General features: G+C 41.9%; 1 protein-coding gene across 7 annotated transcripts in view; it reads left to right on the top strand.

Annotated features, from left to right (window-relative positions):
• Nucleotides 1-21,997, top strand: part of LOC143028227 (uncharacterized) — a 195,236-nt gene that overhangs the window by 1,807 nt on the left and 171,432 nt on the right. The window contains exons 1-3 of one of the 7 annotated variants that reach the window (XR_012966700.1): nucleotides 6,294-6,400; nucleotides 9,138-9,287; nucleotides 9,830-10,526. The exons of 2 other annotated variants lie outside the window; for them this stretch is intronic. Coding sequence is in view for 3 of the 5 variants with exons in the window: in XM_076190031.1 (XP_076046146.1) it covers nucleotides 9,138-9,287; nucleotides 9,830-9,975 (296 nt within the window). In the remaining 2 variants the exon portion in view is untranslated. Of the gene's footprint in view, nucleotides 1-451; nucleotides 818-6,293; nucleotides 6,401-9,137; nucleotides 9,288-9,829; nucleotides 10,527-16,608; nucleotides 16,702-19,534; nucleotides 19,688-21,997 lie in introns of those variants that run through there. 4 more of the 7 variants (XM_076190031.1, XR_012966702.1, XM_076190032.1 and 1 more) reach the window with 4 other exon arrangements.

Raw genomic sequence — 21,997 nt, 5'->3', positions numbered from 1 at the left:
CTGTAATTTTATAGATTCATTTACTTCTTCATTTTCTTCTGCTGTTTCTGTAATGCGGGTTAATTTGTACATTTGAGCGTCGAGTGCATGCCGCTTACCCTAGTTTCCATCGCGGCGCCGACTTTTTTTTCTCCCCACTATGTTTGGTTCAATTATAATCTTCATGGCTGGTGACGCAAGTAAAGAATTTAGAGCTTACCTATATTTTTATTTAATTGCTCATACAGTTTTTCAAATTGTTTTAACTGTGTTCTAACCTCTGTAATTACTTGTACATTCTATGGTTCATCTAATCTATTTTCATTTATTAGTTAACTCATGTATTTCTGTCCCAATGGGGGCTACTAACTTAGTACCCAGGTAAAAAAAAAAAGATGTCAAAATTCACTCTTTCTCTACTTCTTCGTACTTGTTATTTTTTTCAAAACTATAAATGGCACTGCTTTCACAGGCAGGAGGTCGTGTGGACAGGCGAGGCCCTTCCGGCCCTATAAACGGTGTCGCTCCTCATTAGACTGCGGGCCAAAGTCAACATGCTGCTTTGACTTTCGTGGTAGGGAGTGTGTGTGTATACGCTTCCCTTTCCTCCGAAGTTAGATACAGAGGTTTCTTGGAGATGAGAAGCCCCTGGGTGTCCGCAGGAGTTTTGGTTGAGGGGGTGAGGCAAGAATTTTAGTAGGCTTGGCATAATTAAGGATATTATGCATGTATGGTTAATGATATAGATATATATCAAGATACACACTTTATATTGGCCGCATAACCATGTATTTACATCTACACGCGTTACATTTCAAATATTTCAAATTTCACCAACCATACCAACCCATTTCTGCTCTGCATATTGGTGGTGGCCTTCATCGAAAGTTTTCTTCAGAGTACTTACAGGAGTAAGTATGGATTTATTTATGTATTTTGTTTGTTGCATACATTATTATAGTTTTTTTTTATTGTTATTATTCTATTATTATTATGATTTTTTTTTCGTATCCGACCTAGATATGGACCAAAAGGTCTCCTGTCGGCATGCTTCGCCTTTGTAATCCTTTGTAATCCTTTGTAACCAATGTAATCTTTATATCGATTTTACACTGTAATGATTGAATAAATGCCTTCCGATATCTTGTTCTTCTTTAGATAAAACCCATACGGAGTGAAGGCAAAAGTCTTGGTCACAGGAGATGATTTGCTTTGTAACAAAGAATATATCTGTATCAAGAGATAGTACAAACGTGAAGGTCAGCACGGGCTAAGAAATTAGTCGCGCAGACGTGCAAAAGTGCATGCGCGCACGCAAATGCACGCGTACATGCAGAATGTGGATATATGAAACTGTAGAACAAAGTAAGATTACAGAACAACTAGAAAGGAAAATGCACTAACTTGAAGAAAAAGTCACTTTGAAAAAGGTACAGTTAGCTAGTCAAGCGGAAATGAATTTTCTGTTTAGTAGATTACGACCCATACAGACAGACGTGGGCCAATAAACTGAGTTTTTTTCCCTATGGAATGCAACTGAAATACAACTAGTTTAATGTGCGCACGTGCGCGCAACAAACGAAACACACAACACACAAGCCAGACTTCTTGTGAACCCGGGGGAGGCGAGTCAAAGCAGTGCATAAGGTCCTCGACTGGGGAAACGGGTCCATGGGTGCGGACCAGCTGTTCTGCACAGATCTCCCAAGGTTGGGTGAGGCAGGGGGGTCTTTTCATAGCGATGCGTTCCGCTTCGCTTGGCTATAGTGCACTGCAGTGCTGGCTGGGGCTCAGCTGGGTTGGGTGTCTCACGAAATCGAAAACAAGAAAATCTCGAGGGAAACCTGTTCCAACGTAAACAGGGTTGCATGACGAAAGCAGAATGCGCCCTCTTCTAGGAATGGCGTGCGCCTTTTCCTCATAAAAAAATATGAATAGTGGCTGAGGAGAAAAATAAAATGATGTTCTCTGATTATGTGGTCTTCCAGAAGCGGTGAAAGCACTTGAAAAAGGGTTCCTGTAGAAGTATCTATATTAAGGCGACCAAAAACTACCGCTGCCTAAATGGACAGTGAGTGCCCCCTGAGATAGGAAAGGTCAACAATGAATGCATACCTTAGGAGTACACTCACTGCTCTGATTAAACACTAGTTCAGCACGAACTAGAGCAAACCTCATAAGTCCTCATTAACAATGGTTTCCCTAACTACCCAGTAGAGCGAAAAACAAAAACGAGGGTACCATGAACATACTCCCCACATCAACGCTTCAAAAAAGAAAGACTCCTATCAATCTTTTCTACAGAAACCAGGTAATATCGTCTTACAAAACCGGCGCGAGTGATAAAGTGCTAAAACCATATCAGAGGGTAAATATATAACTTTTATAATATTCTTCCAATGCAATGAATCTTCCAACTTAATAATAAAGGACAGCTTCCCTTTGCCTGGGCCTCCCTAGAGGAAAAACATCATTTACAAAGATATTTAGCAAGACGAGGACTGTGGACTCAACCTTCTTACGTAGAGATGATGACCACTAGCCTCTCAAGACGCCACCTTTGGGACCTTCAAGCGGGATCTATTTGGAACCATTATTCTCACGAACACGGAATTCCACAACGAGAGAATATAAAGGCACCGCGCCACTGGGTCAGGAATGTGATGCCGGGCCCTACGAGAGGGACTTTCGGGGACCCCGATGATGCCCGCCGTCTCCCCCCTACGAGAAGCTCTCTATAATAATGACTTATCACCCTCAAGTAAACATCCAGAGTAGTGACCTTCTAATTCTCCCCTCCAATACAAATGGAGGGGAGAATTAGAAGGCAATAACTGGTTTACCAACAGAGTGGATAACGGAAGGAATAGACTTGGTAACTATGGAAGTGAGCAATGAAGCAATTGGTTGTTTTAAAGAAAAGATTAGATAACTTTATGGATAGGAATTAAAGGTGGTAAGAGACAAAGAACTGCCTAATGTATGCCTTATGGTCTCTTGCAGTATCCTCTATTGTTATGTTCTTATGAAATACCCACCCATTAATGCACCAGGCAGAACGCTATATATTGTCAGGCTACACACGTAACCTTTTCATCTCCAGTAAGCTGCCCTGGTGGCCCAGGTGTGTGTGTATATATATATATATGTAAATCTTGGCAGCAGGTTTTCCTTTAAACATGTTTTGTTAAAAACAACTGCGCATTCGGCACTACAAGGCTTCTTAAGTAGACTTTCAAGTCTTCTGAACGTAGATTTCTGGTTTTCACAGGACAGACGGAATAATAAATTTCCAGTAGACATTAGGAACTTTTGTTGAGAAAGAATGTACAGACGTTTCGCTAAACGCAGTTAGCATTTTCAATGTAATAGAGACAGAGAGTACAGGACATAATAACATAGAATAAAAAGGCTCTGGGAGAGGTCACAACGTAAGACACGGGGGGAGGTCACGACGTAAGACACGGGGAGAGGTCACATTACATGTGTGGGATGACGGGGGATTTTGTCACTGTGGGGCAAATGTCCGTTGAGGGCCAAGTGTCCTCTCTATGAGTCTGGCGGAACGTCGGTTCAGGACGAGGGTCAAAAGTTGGATATGGAAATTGACGAGGTGCCTAAAATGGACACATACTCTAGAGAAAAATACTATAGGCCAATGAAAATCAAGCTACGGACTCAAATGATAGCTGAAGAGATACTATCAAAAGCGACAAAACTAGTTAACAGTGAAAATTACAAAAATATGTGGATAAAAAAGGAAATAAGCGATGAGGAAATAGAGAAGATAAGGCACTAAGAAATAAAGCTTAAAAAAAAAAAAAAAGAGAGAGAGAGAGAGAAGAACGGAGACTGAAAAAAAACTAGTTTTTTTTTTTTTAGAGTACTGGATCTGAGGCTGAGAAAATGGTATATCAGAAAAAAAGGAAACAAAAAAAAAAAAAAAAGAGAAGAGAAAAGAAATTAAAATTGGCATACACAAACATGGACTGTATGATTTCTGGAATACATGAACTAAACAAGTATTTGTTAATAGAGAAACCAGACATAATGGGAATTGTGGAGACAAAATTGAAAGGTCCTATATCATCAAGTATGGTGGGACAAGGTCTATACAACCATTGGGCGAAAAATAGAACGGACAATCAAGGGGGAGTCATGTTATTGGCTAGAAGGGACTTAAATGTGACAAAGATAACAGAAAGAAAAGATAGTGTGGAAATGATTATGATTAAAATTGTAAATAGTAATATGAAAATAAAAATGTTATAGTAGTATATGTACCCCCAAAAACACAGGCTTGGTCTGATAGTGATCATTCCAAATTAATGGAAGACATAAAGAATGCATTATCTGAATTACTGATCGATGGAGGAAATATAGTAATTATGGGTGACTTGAACGCAAAGGAAATAAATTGGGAAGAAATGACAGTAAAAGGTGGAGAGGAACTCTGGGACAACATTCTACTGGATATCGCCATTGATTGTACATTGACGCAATGGGTCAAGGAAAATACCAGATATAGAAGCAATAAAGAACCGTCGAGACTAGACTTAATATTCACATTTGAGCCTGAAATCGTGAACAAAATGAATTGCAAGACACCAATTGGGAAGAGAGACCACATACTAATAGAGTTCGAACTTCTAGAACAAAATGATATGGGAAGAAACAAAACGGACTTTGTAAAGAAAAAAAATAAAACGCTAATTGTTCAAATTGTTCAAATGAAGAAACAAAGATGGAAGAGAAATGGAACATATTTAAAGAAAAATACAAGGAGAGAACAGATAAATGTGAAGCAAAGAAGAAACAAAAAAAGAGTTCACATAAAGTGTTGGTATAAATTTTTTAGTGATGCTAAAGATAGAGGAGACAAAGTTTGGAAAAGATGGAAAAAAAGGCAAACATACATCAAACTGAGGAACTAACTGGCAGGTTCATCCTACTCTGCCCTGCTCCCACAACGCTAACATCACCACTCTAAGGGTCGCGCTCCCGCCCCCACCACTCCCAACTATTTGACGGGACCTACGGAGGGCAGACTAGAATAAGTTCCAGACCGTCCTGGATAACTGGTGGAAAGCATACGACCTACCGGAGGACCTGGACCAGCGAGAATCAGAATTAATTGCAGAGATCGAGATAGCTGCAGAAGCCGCCATCCCTAGACGACATCCGGTGCAACGATGGCATCGGAACTGGTGGTCCTACAACGAGGAGGTCCGGGAGCAGAATCATCTCGCAGAATCATCCCGCAAACGACCCACCCCCACTAACCTACAACTGTTGAAGGAAGTAGTGGCACACGCTCGTCGAGTCTCAAGTCGGGTACGGGAGGCCAAGTGGTTGGTGATGTGTCAGCTTCTCCCAGCACTCCAGTTTGGCAGATTTGTGGGCCGATCTGAGGACAGCTTGGAAGCGCGCCCCTCGTCCTGCCTCCCACCCAGAGCCACAATAGGAGGTGGAGCGACTGGCGGATATGTTTGCAACACGGTGCGCCAACACTCAGCTTCCAGGCACAGGTGCAGAACCTCCAGCAACAGCTCCTAGCAATGGTCTGTTACTATTCCTGACACTAATGCCCTAGAGAGGATTTGGCGGTAGGGAACTCCTCTGACTATAGATCTCAAAAGTTTAAGATTTAGAAAAATGAAAAGAAAAAAGAAAATGCACCCCGCCCCCACCAGCCGTCTTCAGGTCTGGCGTTACCTGGACTTCTGCGTGCGGCCAAAGGGGTCTGACATCCCTCAAGTTCCTAGGCGGAGGAAGATCGTTTGGCTGCCTCCGTCTGAGCAAAGACGATGAGGGGACGTCGTCTGGCGATGTGGCGCCCACGCTAGTCTGTCGTCCATCTTTCCAAGTGTGTTCCTTACGTGGTTGGTGTGTACAATCAAAGCCAGTCGTTGTGTTGGGTGTATCCATGGATTTTCATTTGTTTATTTGCCTTTTTTATGAGCCATCGGACGCGGAAAACTTGCAATGCCTTCGGTAGGGGAACCCCGACCGCATTCTCAAAATTGGATTCTTCCTTCTTGCTCTCCTCCCTCCCTCTTTGGTACAGAGGAGGGGACAGAAGTGATGGGTGGCGGAGGTTGAAGATTGTCGTATGTCTTCTTTATTAGTGTCATTGCTATTAAGCCTTGGATTTTTTGTTCAGTTCACTCCTTCCCCCTCCCCTACATAACCTGACAGAAATGAAGAGAGTTGCACATGCTTGCGCAATCGGTGTCCAACAGATGCTATGAACACTAATACGAAACGAAATGTGTGTGTGTTGGTGGGTGGGTGTGTCTGTGTGGTTGTATAATATGCCTACTGGTAACCGCACATGTTCTGTTACGTTATAAATGACCCTTGCGTTCACAACCGGTGACCAGTGTGCAGGAGACCCCAACCCGAACAACCTACTATACAGGTGAGACAGGACTGCGCGTGCACACGGCGATTATTTCAAGGGCCACAGCTTAAGATATCGTGCCAGGAACTTCACCAGACTAGCAAAAGCACCCAAAGTGTAATCACAATCATAAACTCTCTGAATGCAATGTGGAGAAACATTGTGAAATAGATGCTGCATAGATCAAAACACAACTAATATCGGGTGTTTGGAAAATACGAAATGTATGCCTTTAGTGACCATAAGTAATGATAATTTTCGTTAAAAAATACGAAATATATATAGATTCATAAACATGCTCTCTTGGCCTGAAATAAAGCTGCTTTTATATCTCGTGGGCATGTGCAAAGTTAAACAAGGTACGCAAGTATATTACAGTTCAGAATTGGAATTGTATAAATATTCTAATTTATTTTCTAAAGTAAAAATAAAAAGGGAATATTTTGCGCAATAACATGGAAATTTGATTTTCTATCATAGATGATGTAAAAAGGAGATAGATAAATAGAGAGAGAGAGAGAGAAAGAGTTGCAATGTAATCCTGCGCTGGTGGCGTAATCGTAATCGAGCTGGTCTCATATTTGTTTAGTCGTAGGTTCGAATCTTTCACCTCTCTCCGATTGCCAGCAGTGGCTGTTTCTTGAAGTAGATAAACCTATTCTTCATAACGTCTGTACGAAATGGGTTCAGACATTTTTCTCTTCGAATTGCCCTCGTTAGTGAACTACGTCTTGTACTGTGTTCGCTAACGAGCAATTATATCACGCTCAGAAAAGGACGCTGTGCAGAGCCCCCCGTACATCGTAGGAGCCCCTCTAAGTCGAGTCAATTCTTGACAGTTCCGTCAGGATTTAAAGGGTAGAGAAAGGCCCTGTTCACGCTAACGGTTTAAATCACATAGTCAAGAAAAAACTGCACGGTTATGTTTGAACGTCTCCGTTGACTTACAACCGCTGCGGTTTCAACTGCGGTGGTTTCAACTACTAGTGTTGACAGGACCTAGGTCCAATGGGCATACACCAAATGAAGAAAACGGGCTGCAGCAGCGGTGTCGGTGGCCAGTGGGTGAAAAATCGAGAAGCCGAGAACACTGATGAAGTACCGCAACCTTAGTCTCCTTGTTGGTGCACAACCGCGGTGCAGAAGAGTAGACCAGAGGTACCTCGTCACCTACATCACTGCTGGATCCAAAAGAAAGAGCAGTGGGACCAATTGTAGAATCTGATCAACTGAAGAATCTTCACAAGTACATTCAATTGTAGAATTCCCCCACCCGTCCCCACTGATCAACTGAAGAATCTCCATCCCAGCTACACTCAATTGTACAATCTCAACCCCGATAACCTAACTTAACCAGATCTACTCTCGCCTAACGTAGCCTAGCCTAGCCTAAAAGGTTGTGTATTCAGGAATATTGATTTCATTTTCAGTTTGTAACCAGTTGAAACTGGTTTCATGCAGTTTTAAGAGTCCTCACGCTGCAAAGGAATAACCTCCATTTGAAAAGTATCACAAGACATGATCAACTGTAGAATGTCCACCCCAGCAACATTATCTTCAACTCCAAGTACATGTGTGTGTGTGTGTGAGGAGGGAGGGGGGATTCTACAATTGACCCGAACAGTGGTCTTAACACTGACGTTCATTGCACCATTGTGAACTGTATAGATAGATACTGCATACATCAAAACACAAGTGATATCATGTCTGGTATATATGATATATGATATATATACAGTATATATATATATATACATATACATATATATACATATATATATATATATATATATATATATATATATATATATATGTATGTGTGTGTGTGTGTGTATATGTATATATATATATATATATATATATATATATATATATGTATATACATATATGTATATATACCTAAAAATAATTCATTCATCCTGAAAGAACACTCACGCTCCTTCTCCATAGCTGACTGGCGTCAAACATCTCGACGGGGCCCCGCCGCTAACAACGATAGTACGCCCATGCATAACCGCAGTATAAATAATGATCTCTGTCTGCATGTGTGTATTTATGTGCATGCGTGTGTATATTTATACATATGTATGTATGTGTATATACAAACTTAAGTAGGTTCATTAATTACTGGGACACTTGGAAAGGTGTACTCTAAATTTTCTTGTCTTTTGAATTGGAAGAGAAGTAAAGGTGTTTTTTGCGCTGTCTAAATGATATCGCCCGGCAGCAAAGTACTGCAAGTGTTAATGCTTATTTCTAATCCTTTCGAGTCTTTGTGATTTTTTCCCCTTGGGTAAATAAAGTTGCCTGGTGACAAAGAGTGTGGACACAACGAAACGCTGAAGCTCCCCTCTTCCCCACCTTCCCCTCCTGACCCAACCAAGCAACGCTTAACCTCCCCTCCTCCTTAAGTCCTGTTTTAGTTACCCTTTCATACTCGTGGCGGCACATGCATACACTGTAGCAACGCCGCCTCTACTCCCACGCAAGGTCAGATATTGGGTCGACTAAAGTGGGGCTGGGAGCGTTTGCGCACCAGGAGGTAAGAGAGAGCGTAGAATAGGCAGTCCAATCGATGTTCATTCTTGTGGCATATCGGTCGAAAACTACCCTTGTTCCGAAATCTTCGAAGGACACAAAGAGGTCAGGCTTTGACATTCGTGGAATTGTCACTGGCCGTACATGTAATTTATTTTATTTTATTTTATTTGAAGAAGTTGATGTCTATGTTGTAAGCGGTGTGACTCTTGAACAGGAGCTGACCCGCACGTGCCGATCCCGGTGAAGAAGACGTTCAAGGTTACCGACAAGACGATGAGGATGACGAAGACGACAATGGTGTCCGTGGCTCTTGTGTGCAGCCTTCTGGTGGCCTTCTCCGTGCAGGACAAAATCCATCGACCATGTAAGGATGGATTGTCTTTGTTCTCCCTTTCAGTTATTCCCCAGTAGAAAATACACATTGGTCTGTTAAGTTCATTCTCCTGTAATTTTATAGATTTATTTACTTATTCATTTTCTTCTATTGTTTTTGCAATGCGGGTTAATTTGTACATTTGAGCGTCGAGAGCGTGCCGCATACCCTATCTTCCATCGCGGGGCCGAGTTTTTTTTTTCTTTTCTTTTTACCTTTTTTCCCCTTGTTAGGTTCAATTATAATCTTCATGGCTGGTGACGCAAGTAAAGAATTTAGAGCTTACCTATATTTTGACTTGATTGTTCATACAATTTTTCAAATTGTTTTAACTGTGTTCTAACCTCTGTAATTATTTGTGCATTCTATAGTTCATCTAATCTATTTTTATTTATTAATTCACTCATGTATTTCTGTCCCAATGGGACTACTAACTTAGTATCCAGAAAAAAAAGTCAGAATTTACTCCTTGTCCACCTCTTCGTACTTATTACTTTTTTTTTTTTAAACTATAAATGGTACTGCTTTCACAGGCGCGAGGTCGTGTGGACATGGGTGGCCCTTCCGGCCCTATAAACGGTGTCGCTCCTCATTAGACTGCGGGCCAAGGTCAACATGCTGCTATAACTTTCGTGCTAGGAGTTGTGGGTGTACACGCTTCCCTTTCCTCCGAAGTTAGATACCGAGGTTTCTTGGAGATGAGAAGCCCCTGGGTGTCCGCAGGAGTTTTCGCTGAGGCGGTGAGGCAAGAATTTTAGTAGGCTTGGCATAATTAAGGATATTATGCATGTATGCTTAATGGTATAGATATATATCAAGATACACACTTTATATTGGCCGCATAACCACACATTTACATCTACACGCGTTACATTTCAAATATTTCAAATTTCATCAACCATACACTGAAATACTATAACCCATGAGAAAACCCATTTCTGCTCTGCATATTGGTGGTGGCCTTCATCGAAAGTTTTATTCAGAGTACTTACAGGAGTAAGTATGGATATATTTATGTATTTTGTTTGTTGCATACATTATTATAGTTTTTTTTTATTGTTATTATTCTATTATTATTATGATTTTTTTTTCGCATCCGACCTAGATATGGACCAAAAGGTCTCCTGTCGGCATGCTTCGCCTTTGTAATCCTTTGTAATCCTTTGTAACCAATGTAATCTTTATATCGATTTTACACTGTAATGATTGAATAAATGACTTCCGATATCTTGTTCTTCTTTAGATAAAACCCATACGGAGTGAAAGCAAAAGTCTTGGTCACAGGAGATGATTTGCTTTGTAACAAAGAATATATCTGTATCAAGAGATAGTACAAACGTGAAGGTCAGCACGGGCTAAGAAATTAGTCGCGCAGACGTGCAAAAGTGCATGCGCGCACGCAAATGCACGCGTACATGCAGAATGTGGATATATGAAACTGTAGAACAAAGTAAGATTACAGAACAACTAGAAAGGAAAATGCACTAGCTTGAAGAAGAAGTAACTTTGAAAAAGGTACAGTTAGCTAGTCAAGCGGAAATGAATTTTCTGTTTAGTAGATTACGACCCATACAGACAGACGTGGGCCAATAAACTGAGTTTTTTTCCCTATGGAATGCAACTGAAATACAACTAGTTTAATGTGCGCACGTGCGCGCAACAAACGAAACACACAACACACAAGCCAGACTTCTTGTGAACCCGGGGGAGGCGAGTCAAAGCAGTGCATAAGGTCCTCGACTGGGGAAACGGGTCCATGGGTGCGGACCAGCTGTTCTGCACAGATCTCCCAAGGTTGGGTGAGGCAGGGGGGTCTTTTCATAGCGATGCGTTCCGCTTCACTTGGCTATAGTGCACTGCAGTGCTGGCTGGGGCTCAGCTGGGTTGGGTGTCTCACGAAATCGAAAACAAGAAAATCTCGAGGGAAACCTGTTTCAACGTAAACAGGGTTGCATGACGCCAGCAGAATGCGCCGTCTTCTAGGAATGGCGTGCGCCTTTTCCTCATAAAAAAATATGAATAGTGGCTGAGGAGAAAAATAAAATGATGTTCTCTGATTATGTGGTCTTCCAAAAGCGGTGAAAGCACTTGAAAAAGGGTTCCTGTAGAAGTATCTATATTAAGGCGACCAAAAACTACCGCTGCCTAAATGGACAGTGAGTGCCCCCTGAGATAGGAAAGGTCAACAATGAATGCATACCTTAGGAGTACACTCACTGCTCTGATTAAACACTAGTTCAGCACGAACTAGAGCAAACCTCATAAGTCCTCATTAACAATGGTTTCCCTAACTACCCAGTAGAGCGAAAAACAAAAACGAGGGTACCATGAACATACTCCCCACATCAACGCTTCAAAAAAGAAAGACTCCTATCAATCTTTTCTACAGAAACCAGGTAATATCGTCTTACAAAACCGGCGCGAGTGATAAAGTGCTAAAATCATATCAGAGGGTAAATATATAACTTTTATAATATTCTTCCAATGCAATGAATCTTCCAACTTAATAATAAAGGACAGCTTCCCTTTGCCTGGGCCTCCCTAGAGGAAAAACATCATTTACAAAGATATTTAGCAAGACGAGGACTGTGGACTCAACCTTCTTACGTAGAGATGATGACCACTAGCCTCTCAAGACGCCACCTTTGGGACCTTCAAGCAGGATCTATTTGGAACCATTATTCTCACGAACGCGGAATTCCACAACGAGAGAATATAAAGGCACCGCGCCACTGGGTCAGGAATGTGATGCCGGGCCCTACGAGAGGTAACTTCGGGGGCCCCGGTGATACCCGCCGTCTCCCCCCTACGAGAAGCTCTCTATAATAATGACTTATCACCCTCAAGTAAACATCCAGAGTAGTGGCCTTCTAATTCTCCCCTCCAATAGAAATGGAAGGTTTAAGAAAGAAATGGGCAATAACTGGTTTACCAAGAGAGTGGATAACAGATGGAATAGACTTGGTAACTATGGAAGTGAGGAATGAAACGATTGGTTGTTTTAAGAAAAGATTAGATAACTTTATGAATAGGGATTAAAGATAGTGAGAGACAAAGAACTGCATAGTGTATGCCTTATGGTCTCTTGCAGTATCCTCTATTCTTATGTTCTTATGAAATACCCACCTATTAATGCACCACCCAGAACGCTATATATTGTCAGACTACATACATAGCCTCTTCATATCAAGTAAGCTGCCCCAGTGGCACAGGTATGTAAATATATGTACCAGCGAAGTTGAACCAAGGGCATGGTTCATTAAATTCTACGCTACAAAGCCCTCTGCAAGGGGCACCGTCCTAGCCTCCCGATAGGGGGGAGTGTGTGATGTTAAACCATATTATCATCATATATATATTATAGATATATATATATATTATATATATATATACGTATATATATATACGTATATATATATATATATATAAGTATATATATAAAAATATATATATATATATATATATATATATAATCTTTTAACAAACATTTGTGTTCAGTTGAAAATGTCTCTACAATTTACGAAACGTCGTGTCAGTAAATCTCTGTTCGACGACTTCATTTACACCCATGCTTATGGCACATTCGGAGAACTTTTATATTCTTTAAGAGAGACAAGAAGCACATAAAAAAAAATAAAAAAAAATGGGGATAACCAGAAAAAATGTATGTTCATGTACTTACACTTATACATGTATAATGTATATATATATATATATATATATAATTTATCTTATACTTATGCATATTCACACGCACACACACACACACACACACACACACACACACACACACACACACACACACACACACACACACACACACACACACACACACACACACACACACAAGTCTAGTGAATGAGCTCAGACTTAGCGCTTTGTAATCGAGTGACCGGTAAGGTGTAAAACCCAGTTACGGAAAAGTATAGTATAGCACGAAATGGAGGAAAAGAAAAAAAGAAGACAAAAGAATTGATGAACCAACGAAGACAGGACTAGATATGAATAGAGTGGAATCGCCACTGTATGTGATACCGAAGAGAACGTGTCTAAGCGACACTCCGAAGACTACTCAAAGATGGACTTTTTTCCCGTTTTTCAAAGGGAAAAGGGAACAATAGGAAAAGTTATACATGCAGAAAGAGAGACTAGGTTTAGTAGTGTTCTAAGGAATCTAGACATCAATGACTTGATGGAGGAATTATTCATATAAAAATAGATTATAGAGCCTTGCACAAAGAAATGACAATCTTACGTAAAACTAATGACGAAATATCAGAGTTGAGTGATCTAAAAAGTCAACCAAGTGTGATTAAAAAGAAAACGAAAGGAAGGAAAACGAGGATAGAAACAAAGACGAAGAACTGAAGATAGAGATCAAAGAGCAAATACAAGCAGGGACCAAAAAAAGTGCGAGAATAATCCAAATAGTGTGATCACCTTGAAATGAAATCAGTGGAAATAGGAACGTGAAAACCAAAAAAGCTTCTTTCAAAGAAATAGTACAACAACAGGTAGAGGAGAATGTAAAAGAAACAGTAATTAAGGTAATCAAAGAAAAGGAAAACTTGGTGAGAGACACAGTGGATAAAAAGAAATACATTGTGGTTTATGGTATCAAAGAAGAACATAATGTATACAAATACCAAAGAGAAAAAGAGAAAGAAATTACAAAGGAAATACTGAAAGCGGTTCAGGACGAGGGTCAAGAGTTGGATATGGAAATTGACGAGGTGCATAAAATAGGCACATACTCTATAGAAAAACATTATAGGCCAATGAAAATCAAGCTAAGGACTCAAATGATAGCTGAAGAGATACTATCGAAAGCGACAAAACTAGTTAACAGTGAAAATTACAAATATGTGTGGATAAAAAAGGAAATAAGCGATGAGGAAATAAAGGAAGATAAGGCACTAAGAAATGAAACTTAAAAAAGAAAGAAAAAAAAAGAGAGAGTGAGAAGAACGGAGAATGAAAAAAATAAATAAATAAAGAGTGCTGGATCTGAGGCTGAGAAAATGGTATATCAGAAAAAAGGGAAAAAAGAAAAAAAAAGAGAAGAGAAAAGAAATTAAAAGTGGCATACACAAACATGCACTGTATGACTTCTGGAATAAATGAACTAAACAAGTATTTGTTAATAGAGAAACCAGACATAATGGGAATTGTGGAGACAAAATTGAAAGGTCCTATATCATCAAGTATGGTGGGACAAGGTCTATACAATTATTGGTGCGAAAAATAGAACGGATAATCAAGGGGAAGTCATGTTATTGGCTAGAAGGGGCTTAAATGTGACAAAGATAACAGAAAGAAAAGATAGTGTGGAAATGATTATGATTAAAATTGTAAATAGTAATATGAAAAGTAGAAATGTTGTAGTAGTATATGTACCCCCAAAAACACAGGCTTGGTCTGATAGTGATCATTCCAAATTAATGGAAGACATAAAGAATGCATTATCTGAATTACTGATCAATGGAGGAAACATAGTAATTATGGGTGACTTTAACGCAAAGGAAATAAATTGGGAAGAAATGACAGTAAAAGGTGGAGAGAAACTCTGGGGCAACATTCTACTGGATATGGCCATTGATTATACATTGAAAAAATGGGTCAAGAAAATGATACGAGAAGAAAATGGACTTTGTAAAACTAAGAAAAAATCTCAAAAGCCTAATTGTTCAAATTGTTCAAATGAAGAAACAACGATGGAAGAGAAATGGAACATACTTAAAGAAAAATACAAGGAGAGAACAGATTAATATGTACCAAAGAAGAAACAAAACAAAGTTTACATAAAGTGTTGGTAATTTTTTTTAGTGATGCTAAAGATAGAAGACAAAGCCTGGAAATAATGGAGAAAAGACAAAAAATGACCAAATGGCAAACATACATCAAACTGAGGAACTAACTGGCAGGTTCATCCTACTCTGCCCTGCTCCCACAACGCTAACATCACCACTCTAAGGGTCGCGCTCCCGCCCCCACCACTCCCAACTATTTGATGGGACCTGCGGAGGGCAGACTAGAATAAGTTCCAGACCGTCCTGGATAACTGGTGGAAAGCATACGACCTGCCGGAGGACCTGGGCCAGCGAGAAGCAGAATTAATTGCAGCGATCGAGACAGCTGCAGAAGCTGCCATCCCCAGATGAGATCCGGTGCAACGACGGCGTCGGAAGTGGTGGTCCTACAACGAGGAGGTCCGGGAGCAGAATCATCTCGCAGAATCATCCCGCAAACGACCCACCCCCACTAACCTACAACTGTTGAAGGAAGTAGTGGCACACGCTCGTCGAGTCTCAAGTCGGGTACGGGAGGCCAAGTGGTTGGAGTGGTGTGCCAGCTTCTCCCAGCACTCCAGTTTGGCAGATTTGTGGGCCGATCTGAGAAGGGCTGGGAAGCGCGCCCCTCGTCCTTCCTCCTACCCAGAGCCACAACAGGAGGTGGAGCGACTGGCGGATATGTTCGCCACACGGTGCGCCAACACTCAGCTTCCAGGCACAGGTGCAGAACCTCCAGCAACAGCTCCTAGCAATGGTCTGTTACTATTCCTGGCACTAATGCCCTAGAGAGGATTTGGCGGTAGGGAACTCCTCTGACTATAGATCTCAAAATTTAAGATTTAGAAAAAAGAAAAGAAAAAAGAAAATGCACCCCGCCCCCGCCAGCCGTCTTCAGGTCTGCCGTTATCTGGACTTCTGCGTGCGGCCAAAGGGGCCTGACATCCCTCACGTTCCTAGGCGGAGGAAGATCGTTTGGCTGCCTCCGTTTGAGCAAAGACGATGAGGGGACGTCGTCTGGCGATGTAGCGCCCACGCTAGTCTGTTGTCCATCTTTCCAAGTGTGTTCCTTACGGGCTTTGTGTGTACAATCAAAGTCAGTCGCTATGTTGGTTGTAACCATGGATTTTCATTTGTTTATTTGCCTTTTTTATGAGCCATCGGACGCGGAAAACTTGCAATGCCTTCGGTAGGGGAACCCCGACCGCATTCTCAAAATTGGATTCTTCCTTCTTGCCTTCCTCCCTCCCTCTTTGGTACAGATGAGGGGACAGAAGTGAGTGGTGGCGGAGGTTGAATATTGTCGTATGTCTTCTTTATTAGTGTCATTGCTATTAAGCCTCGGATTTTTTTTTCAGTTCACTCCTTCCCCCTCCCCTACATAACCTGACAGAAATGAAGAGAGTTGCACATGCTTGCGCAATCGGTGTCCAACAGATGCTATGAACACTAATACGAAACGAAATGTGTGTGTGTTGGTGTGTGGGTGTGTCTGTGTGGTTGTGTAATATGCCTACTGGTAACCGCACATGTTCTGTTACGTTATAAATGACCCTTGCGTTCACAGCCGGTGACCAGTGTGCAGGAGACCCCAACCCGAACAACCTACTATACAGGTGAGACAGGACTGCGCGTGCACACGGCGATTATTTCAAGGGCCACAGCTTAAGATATCGTGCCAGGAACTTCACTAGACTAGAAAAGCACCCAAAGTGTAATCACAATCATAAACTCTCTGAATGCAATGTGGAGAAACATTGTGAAATAGATGCTGCATAGATCAAAACACAACTAATATCGGGTGCTCGGAAAATACGAAATGTATGCCTTTAGTGACCATAAGTAATGATAATTTTCGTTCAAAAATACGAAATATATATAGATTCCTAAACATGCTCTCTTGGCCTGAAATAAAGCTGTTTTTATATCTCGTGGGCATGTGCAAAGTTAAACAAGGTACGCAAGTATATTACAGTTCAGAATTGGAATTGTATAAATATTCTAATTTATTTTCTGAGGTAAAAATAAAAGGGGAATATTTTGCGCAATAACATGGAAATTTGATTTTCTATCATAGATGATGTAAATAGGAGATAGAGAGAGAGAGAGAGAGAGAGAAAGAGTTGCAATGTAATCCTGCGCTGGTGGCGCAATCGTAATCGAGCTGGTCTCATATTTGTTTAGTCGTAGGTTCGAATCTTTCACTTCTCTCCGATTGCCAGCAGTGACTGTTTCTTGAAGTAGATAAACCTATTCTTCAGAACGTTTGTACGAAATGGGTTCAGACATTTTTCTCTTCGAATTGCCCTCGTTAGTGAACTACGTCTTGTACTGTGTTCGCTAACGCGCAATTACATCAAACGCTCAGAAAAGAATGCTCTGCCGAGCCCCCCGTAAATCGTAGGAGCCCCTCTATGTCGAGTCAATTCTTGACAGTTCCGTCAGGATTTAAAGGGTAGAGAATGGCCCTGCTCACGCTAACGGTTTAAATCACATAGTCAAGAAAAAACTGCACGGTTATGTTTGAATGTCTCCGTTGACTTACAACCGCTGCGGTTTCAACTGCGGTGGTTTCAACTACTAGTGTTGACAGGACCTAGGTCCAATGGGCATACACCAAATGAAGAAAACGGGCTGCAGCAGCGGTGTCGGTGACCAGTGGGTGAAAAATCGAGAAGCCGAGAACACTGATGAAGTACCGCAACCTTGGTCTCCTTGTTGGTGCACAACCGCGGTGCAGAAGAGTAGACCAGAGGTACCTCGTCACCTACATCACTGTTGGTTCCGAAAGAAAGAGCAGTGGGACCAATTGTACAATCTGATCAACTGAAGAATCTCCACACGTACATTCAATTGTAGAATTTCCCCACCCGTCTCCTCTGATCAAGTGAAGAATCTTTATCTCAGCTACACTCAATTGTACAATCTCAAACCCGATAACCTAACTTAACCAAATCTACTCTCGCCTAACCTAGCCTAGCCTAGCCTAAAAGATTGTGTATTCAGGAATATTGATTTCATTTTCAGTTTGTAACCAGTTGAAACTGGTTTCATGCAGTTTTAAGAGTCCTCACGCTGCAAAGGAATAACCTCCATTTGAAAAGTATCACAAGACATGATCAACTGTAGAATGTCCACCCCAGCAACATTATCTTCAACCCAAGTACATGTGTGTGTGTGTGTGAGGAGGGAGGGGGGATTCTACAATTGACCCGAACAGTGGTCTTAACACTGACGTTCATTGCACCATTGTGAACTGTATAGATAGATACTGCATACATCAAAACACAAGTGATATCATATGTCTGGTATTTATGATATATGATATATATACAGTATATATATATATATATATATATATATATATATATATATATATGTGTGTATGTGTGTGTATATATATGTGTATGTACGGTTGTATGTATATATATATATGTACATATATATATATATATATATATATGTCTATATATATATATATACATATATGTATATATATATACATATATATATGTACATATATACAATATATATATGTATATATATATATATATATATATATATATATATATATGTATATAAATATATGTATATATACATAAAAATAATTCATTCATCCTGAAAGAACACTCACGCTCCCTCTCCATAGCTGACTGGCGTCAAACATCTCGACGGGGCCCCGCCGCTAACAATGATAGTGCGCCTATGCATAACCGCAGTATAAATAATGATCTCTGTCTGCATGTGTGTATTTATGTGCATGTGTGTGTATGTTTATGTATGTGTATGTATGTGTATATACAAACTTAAGTAGGCTCATTAATTAGTGGGACACTTGGAGAAGTGTACTCCTATTTTTCTTGTCTTTTGAATTGGACATGAAGTAGATTTTCTGCCGTCTGAATGATATCGCCCGGCAGCAAAGTGCTGCAAGTGTTGATGCTTATTTCTAATCCTGTCGAGTCTTTGTGATTTTTTCTCCTTGGGTAAATAAAGTTGCCTGGTGACAAAGAGTGTGGACACAACGAAACGCTGAAGCTCCCCTCTTCCCCACCTTCCCCTCCTGACCCAACCAAGCAACGCTTAACCTCCTCTCCTCCTCCTTAAGTCCTGATTTAGTTACTCTTTCATACTCGTGGCGGCACATGCATACACTGTAGCAACGCCGCCTCTACTCCCACGCAAGGTCAGATATTGGGTCGACTAAAGTGGGGCTGGGAGCGTTTGCGCACCAAGAGGTAAGAGAGAGCGTAGAATAGGCAGTCCAATCGATGTTCATTCTTGTGGCATATCGGTCGAAAACTACCCTTGTTCCGAAATCTTCGAAGGACACAAAGAGGTCAGGCTTTGACATTCGTGGAAATGTCACTGGCCGTACATGTAATTTTTTATTTTATCTTATTTGAAGAAGTTGATGTCTATGTTGTAAGCGGTGTGACTGTTGAACAGGAGCTGACTCGCACGTGCCGATCCCGGTGAAGAAGACGTTCAAGGTTACCGATAAGACGATGAGGATGACGAAGACGACAATGGTGTCCGTGGCTCTTGTGTGCAGCCTGCTGGTGGCCCTCTCCGTGCAGGTCGAAAGCCAACGACCAGCATGTAAGGATGGATTGTCTTTGTTCTCCCTTTCAGTTATTCCCCAGTAGAAAATACACATTGGTCTGTTAAGCTCATTCTCCTGTAATTTTATAGATTTATTTACTTCTTCATTTTCTTCTATTGTTTTTGCAATGGGGGTTAATTATTTCTTTGTCGCGGCTCGTGCCGCTTAAATTCTTCTTATCGGCTTAAGAAACCTGCACAGCGAAGCTATAGCGATAATCCCATACCACACTCCTGGTCATATGGCCATTTCCCGAAGGTTGAGTGTGGTTTGAATTTTCCGCCAAAATCATCGGAAATTTAAAATTCCCGGCTCTGTGCAGGCATGCGCATTGTCGACCCCACCTCCCCCTCCCTATCCCCTCCCTTCTTACCCGGCTAGCTCGAGCCGGACGTCGCGTCACTTCAATGAGAAATGAAGGCTTCGCCTGTGGGAGGAGGGAGGGACCCTAAATCTGTGCAGGTTTCTTAAGCCGATAAGAAGAATTTAAGCGGCACGAGCCGCGACAAAGAAATATTATCGGCTGAAAGAAACCTGCACAGCGAAGCTATGCATGAGACGAGGACAGGTGGGAGGAGAGGTGAAGCCTGAATCAAACCGTTATTACGTGTGTCTTTCCTATGGGAGACTTATTCATTTTATCACTCAGTAGAGGGGAGACAGAAACGTCAAGTACCCACGCCGAAGAATGTGACATGCACAACATTGCACTGTTCACACAATGCGTAAATTATACGAAATTTGTATCCTGTTCAACGGTTCCTGGCCCCTCCCCACTCCTCGGTCGCCCTTTGCCCCCTCCACTTTTTTGAGATGAGAGGGGTGGAGCCGTTTCCATGGCGACACATGGGACAGGGGCGACCGAGTGGTAGAGACACCGTGTCCCCAAGGGAGTCGTCGATGTCCAGTCCCTAGGTCCCGCACCCGCTCCACAGAGTGGGTGCGGAGAAACTCCAGCGACCGGCGTAGGGCCCCCGACCGAAGCCAGGGACGCAACAACCTGTGGAGTGCTGAGGGTATCGGCCCGGGCAGGTCACGCGGGAGAAGCAGTATGCTCCTGTCGACCTCCCGTACCAGCCGTCGGCGCCCCAAGCGGCTCAGTGGAAGGGCCGGGGTCGCGAAGTTGAGGCACCCCCCCCCCCGCCACCGAAGGAGGGAGGACGTGTGAGAGAAGCACGCTCTTTTGGCGCAGGGGAGCACCCGAAGGACGCTGACTGTGTCCCACTCAATCCCGAGCCAATAAAGTCTCTGTGTGGGAGCAAGGGCAGACCCGTCCCAGTCCACCCCGAACTCCACGTCCTCCAACACACTCAGAGCCACTGAGATGTCGGCCGATGCACCCTCCCCGGTGGGCAAATGCATCAACTAGCCGTCTAGGAACATGAGTGTGGAGACGCTTGCTTCCGTCCAACGTACGCCTACCACTCTCACTAGTTTCGTGAAGATCCTCGGGGTAAGCGAGAAACCGAAAGGGAGTATGCGAGGCCAAGTTCGTTTCCGAGCGACCTCGTCCGTGGGCGTTAGTCAAGAGGCTTCGTCCTGGGTGAAGACGTTCCCTGAGCGTCTCCCACGAAGACGGGCCTGGACCCTCGGTATGTATCCAACTCACCCCAAGTCTTCCCGCGGGAAGTTCTCGAAGCCCGTGGCGAGCGTCTTCATCCAAAAGTGTGCTATGGCAATTTGTGACGTCTCATCACCCACAAGCGGACTTCTATATGTTTAATACCTAGTGACATCATGTGATTATACTGTGACGTCACCGGATTGATCATGGCGCCATAGGATCGTCTCGTGACGTCACAGGGACACAAATTGACGTCATAGGACTACATGGTGACGTCAATTTATCACAATGACGTCATCTTATCATACCGTGACATCACTGAGTCACAGTGAGCGTTGAAATAAATTTTGACATGGTAAAATTCTGGACCATCATGACTGTAGATTAAATTAAGTTGAATAGGAAAAGTCATGTTCATGTTGACCTGAGTCACAGTGGGCGTTGAATTAGTTTAACATGGTAAAATTCTTGACCATCATGACTACAGATTAGCTTAAGTTGAATAGGAAAAGTCATGGTAATTTCGACCTAAGTCACAGTGAGCGTCGAAATTAATTTTAACATGGTAAAATTCTCGACCATCATGACTGTAGATTAAATTAAGTTGAATAGGAAAAGTCATGTTCATGTCGACCTGAGTCACAGTGGGCGTTGAATTAGTTTAACATGGTAAAATTCTTGACCATCATGACTACAGATTAGCTTAAGTTGAATAGGAAAAGTCATGGTCATTTCGACCTAA

This window comes from Oratosquilla oratoria, chromosome 9 (assembly GCF_046742065.1).
Source record: "Oratosquilla oratoria isolate Oo_2021 chromosome 9, ASM4674206v1, whole genome shotgun sequence".
In the NCBI taxonomy this organism is placed as follows: domain Eukaryota; kingdom Metazoa; phylum Arthropoda; class Malacostraca; order Stomatopoda; family Squillidae; genus Oratosquilla; species Oratosquilla oratoria.
This window is presented reverse-complemented; position numbering and strand designations above follow the sequence as displayed.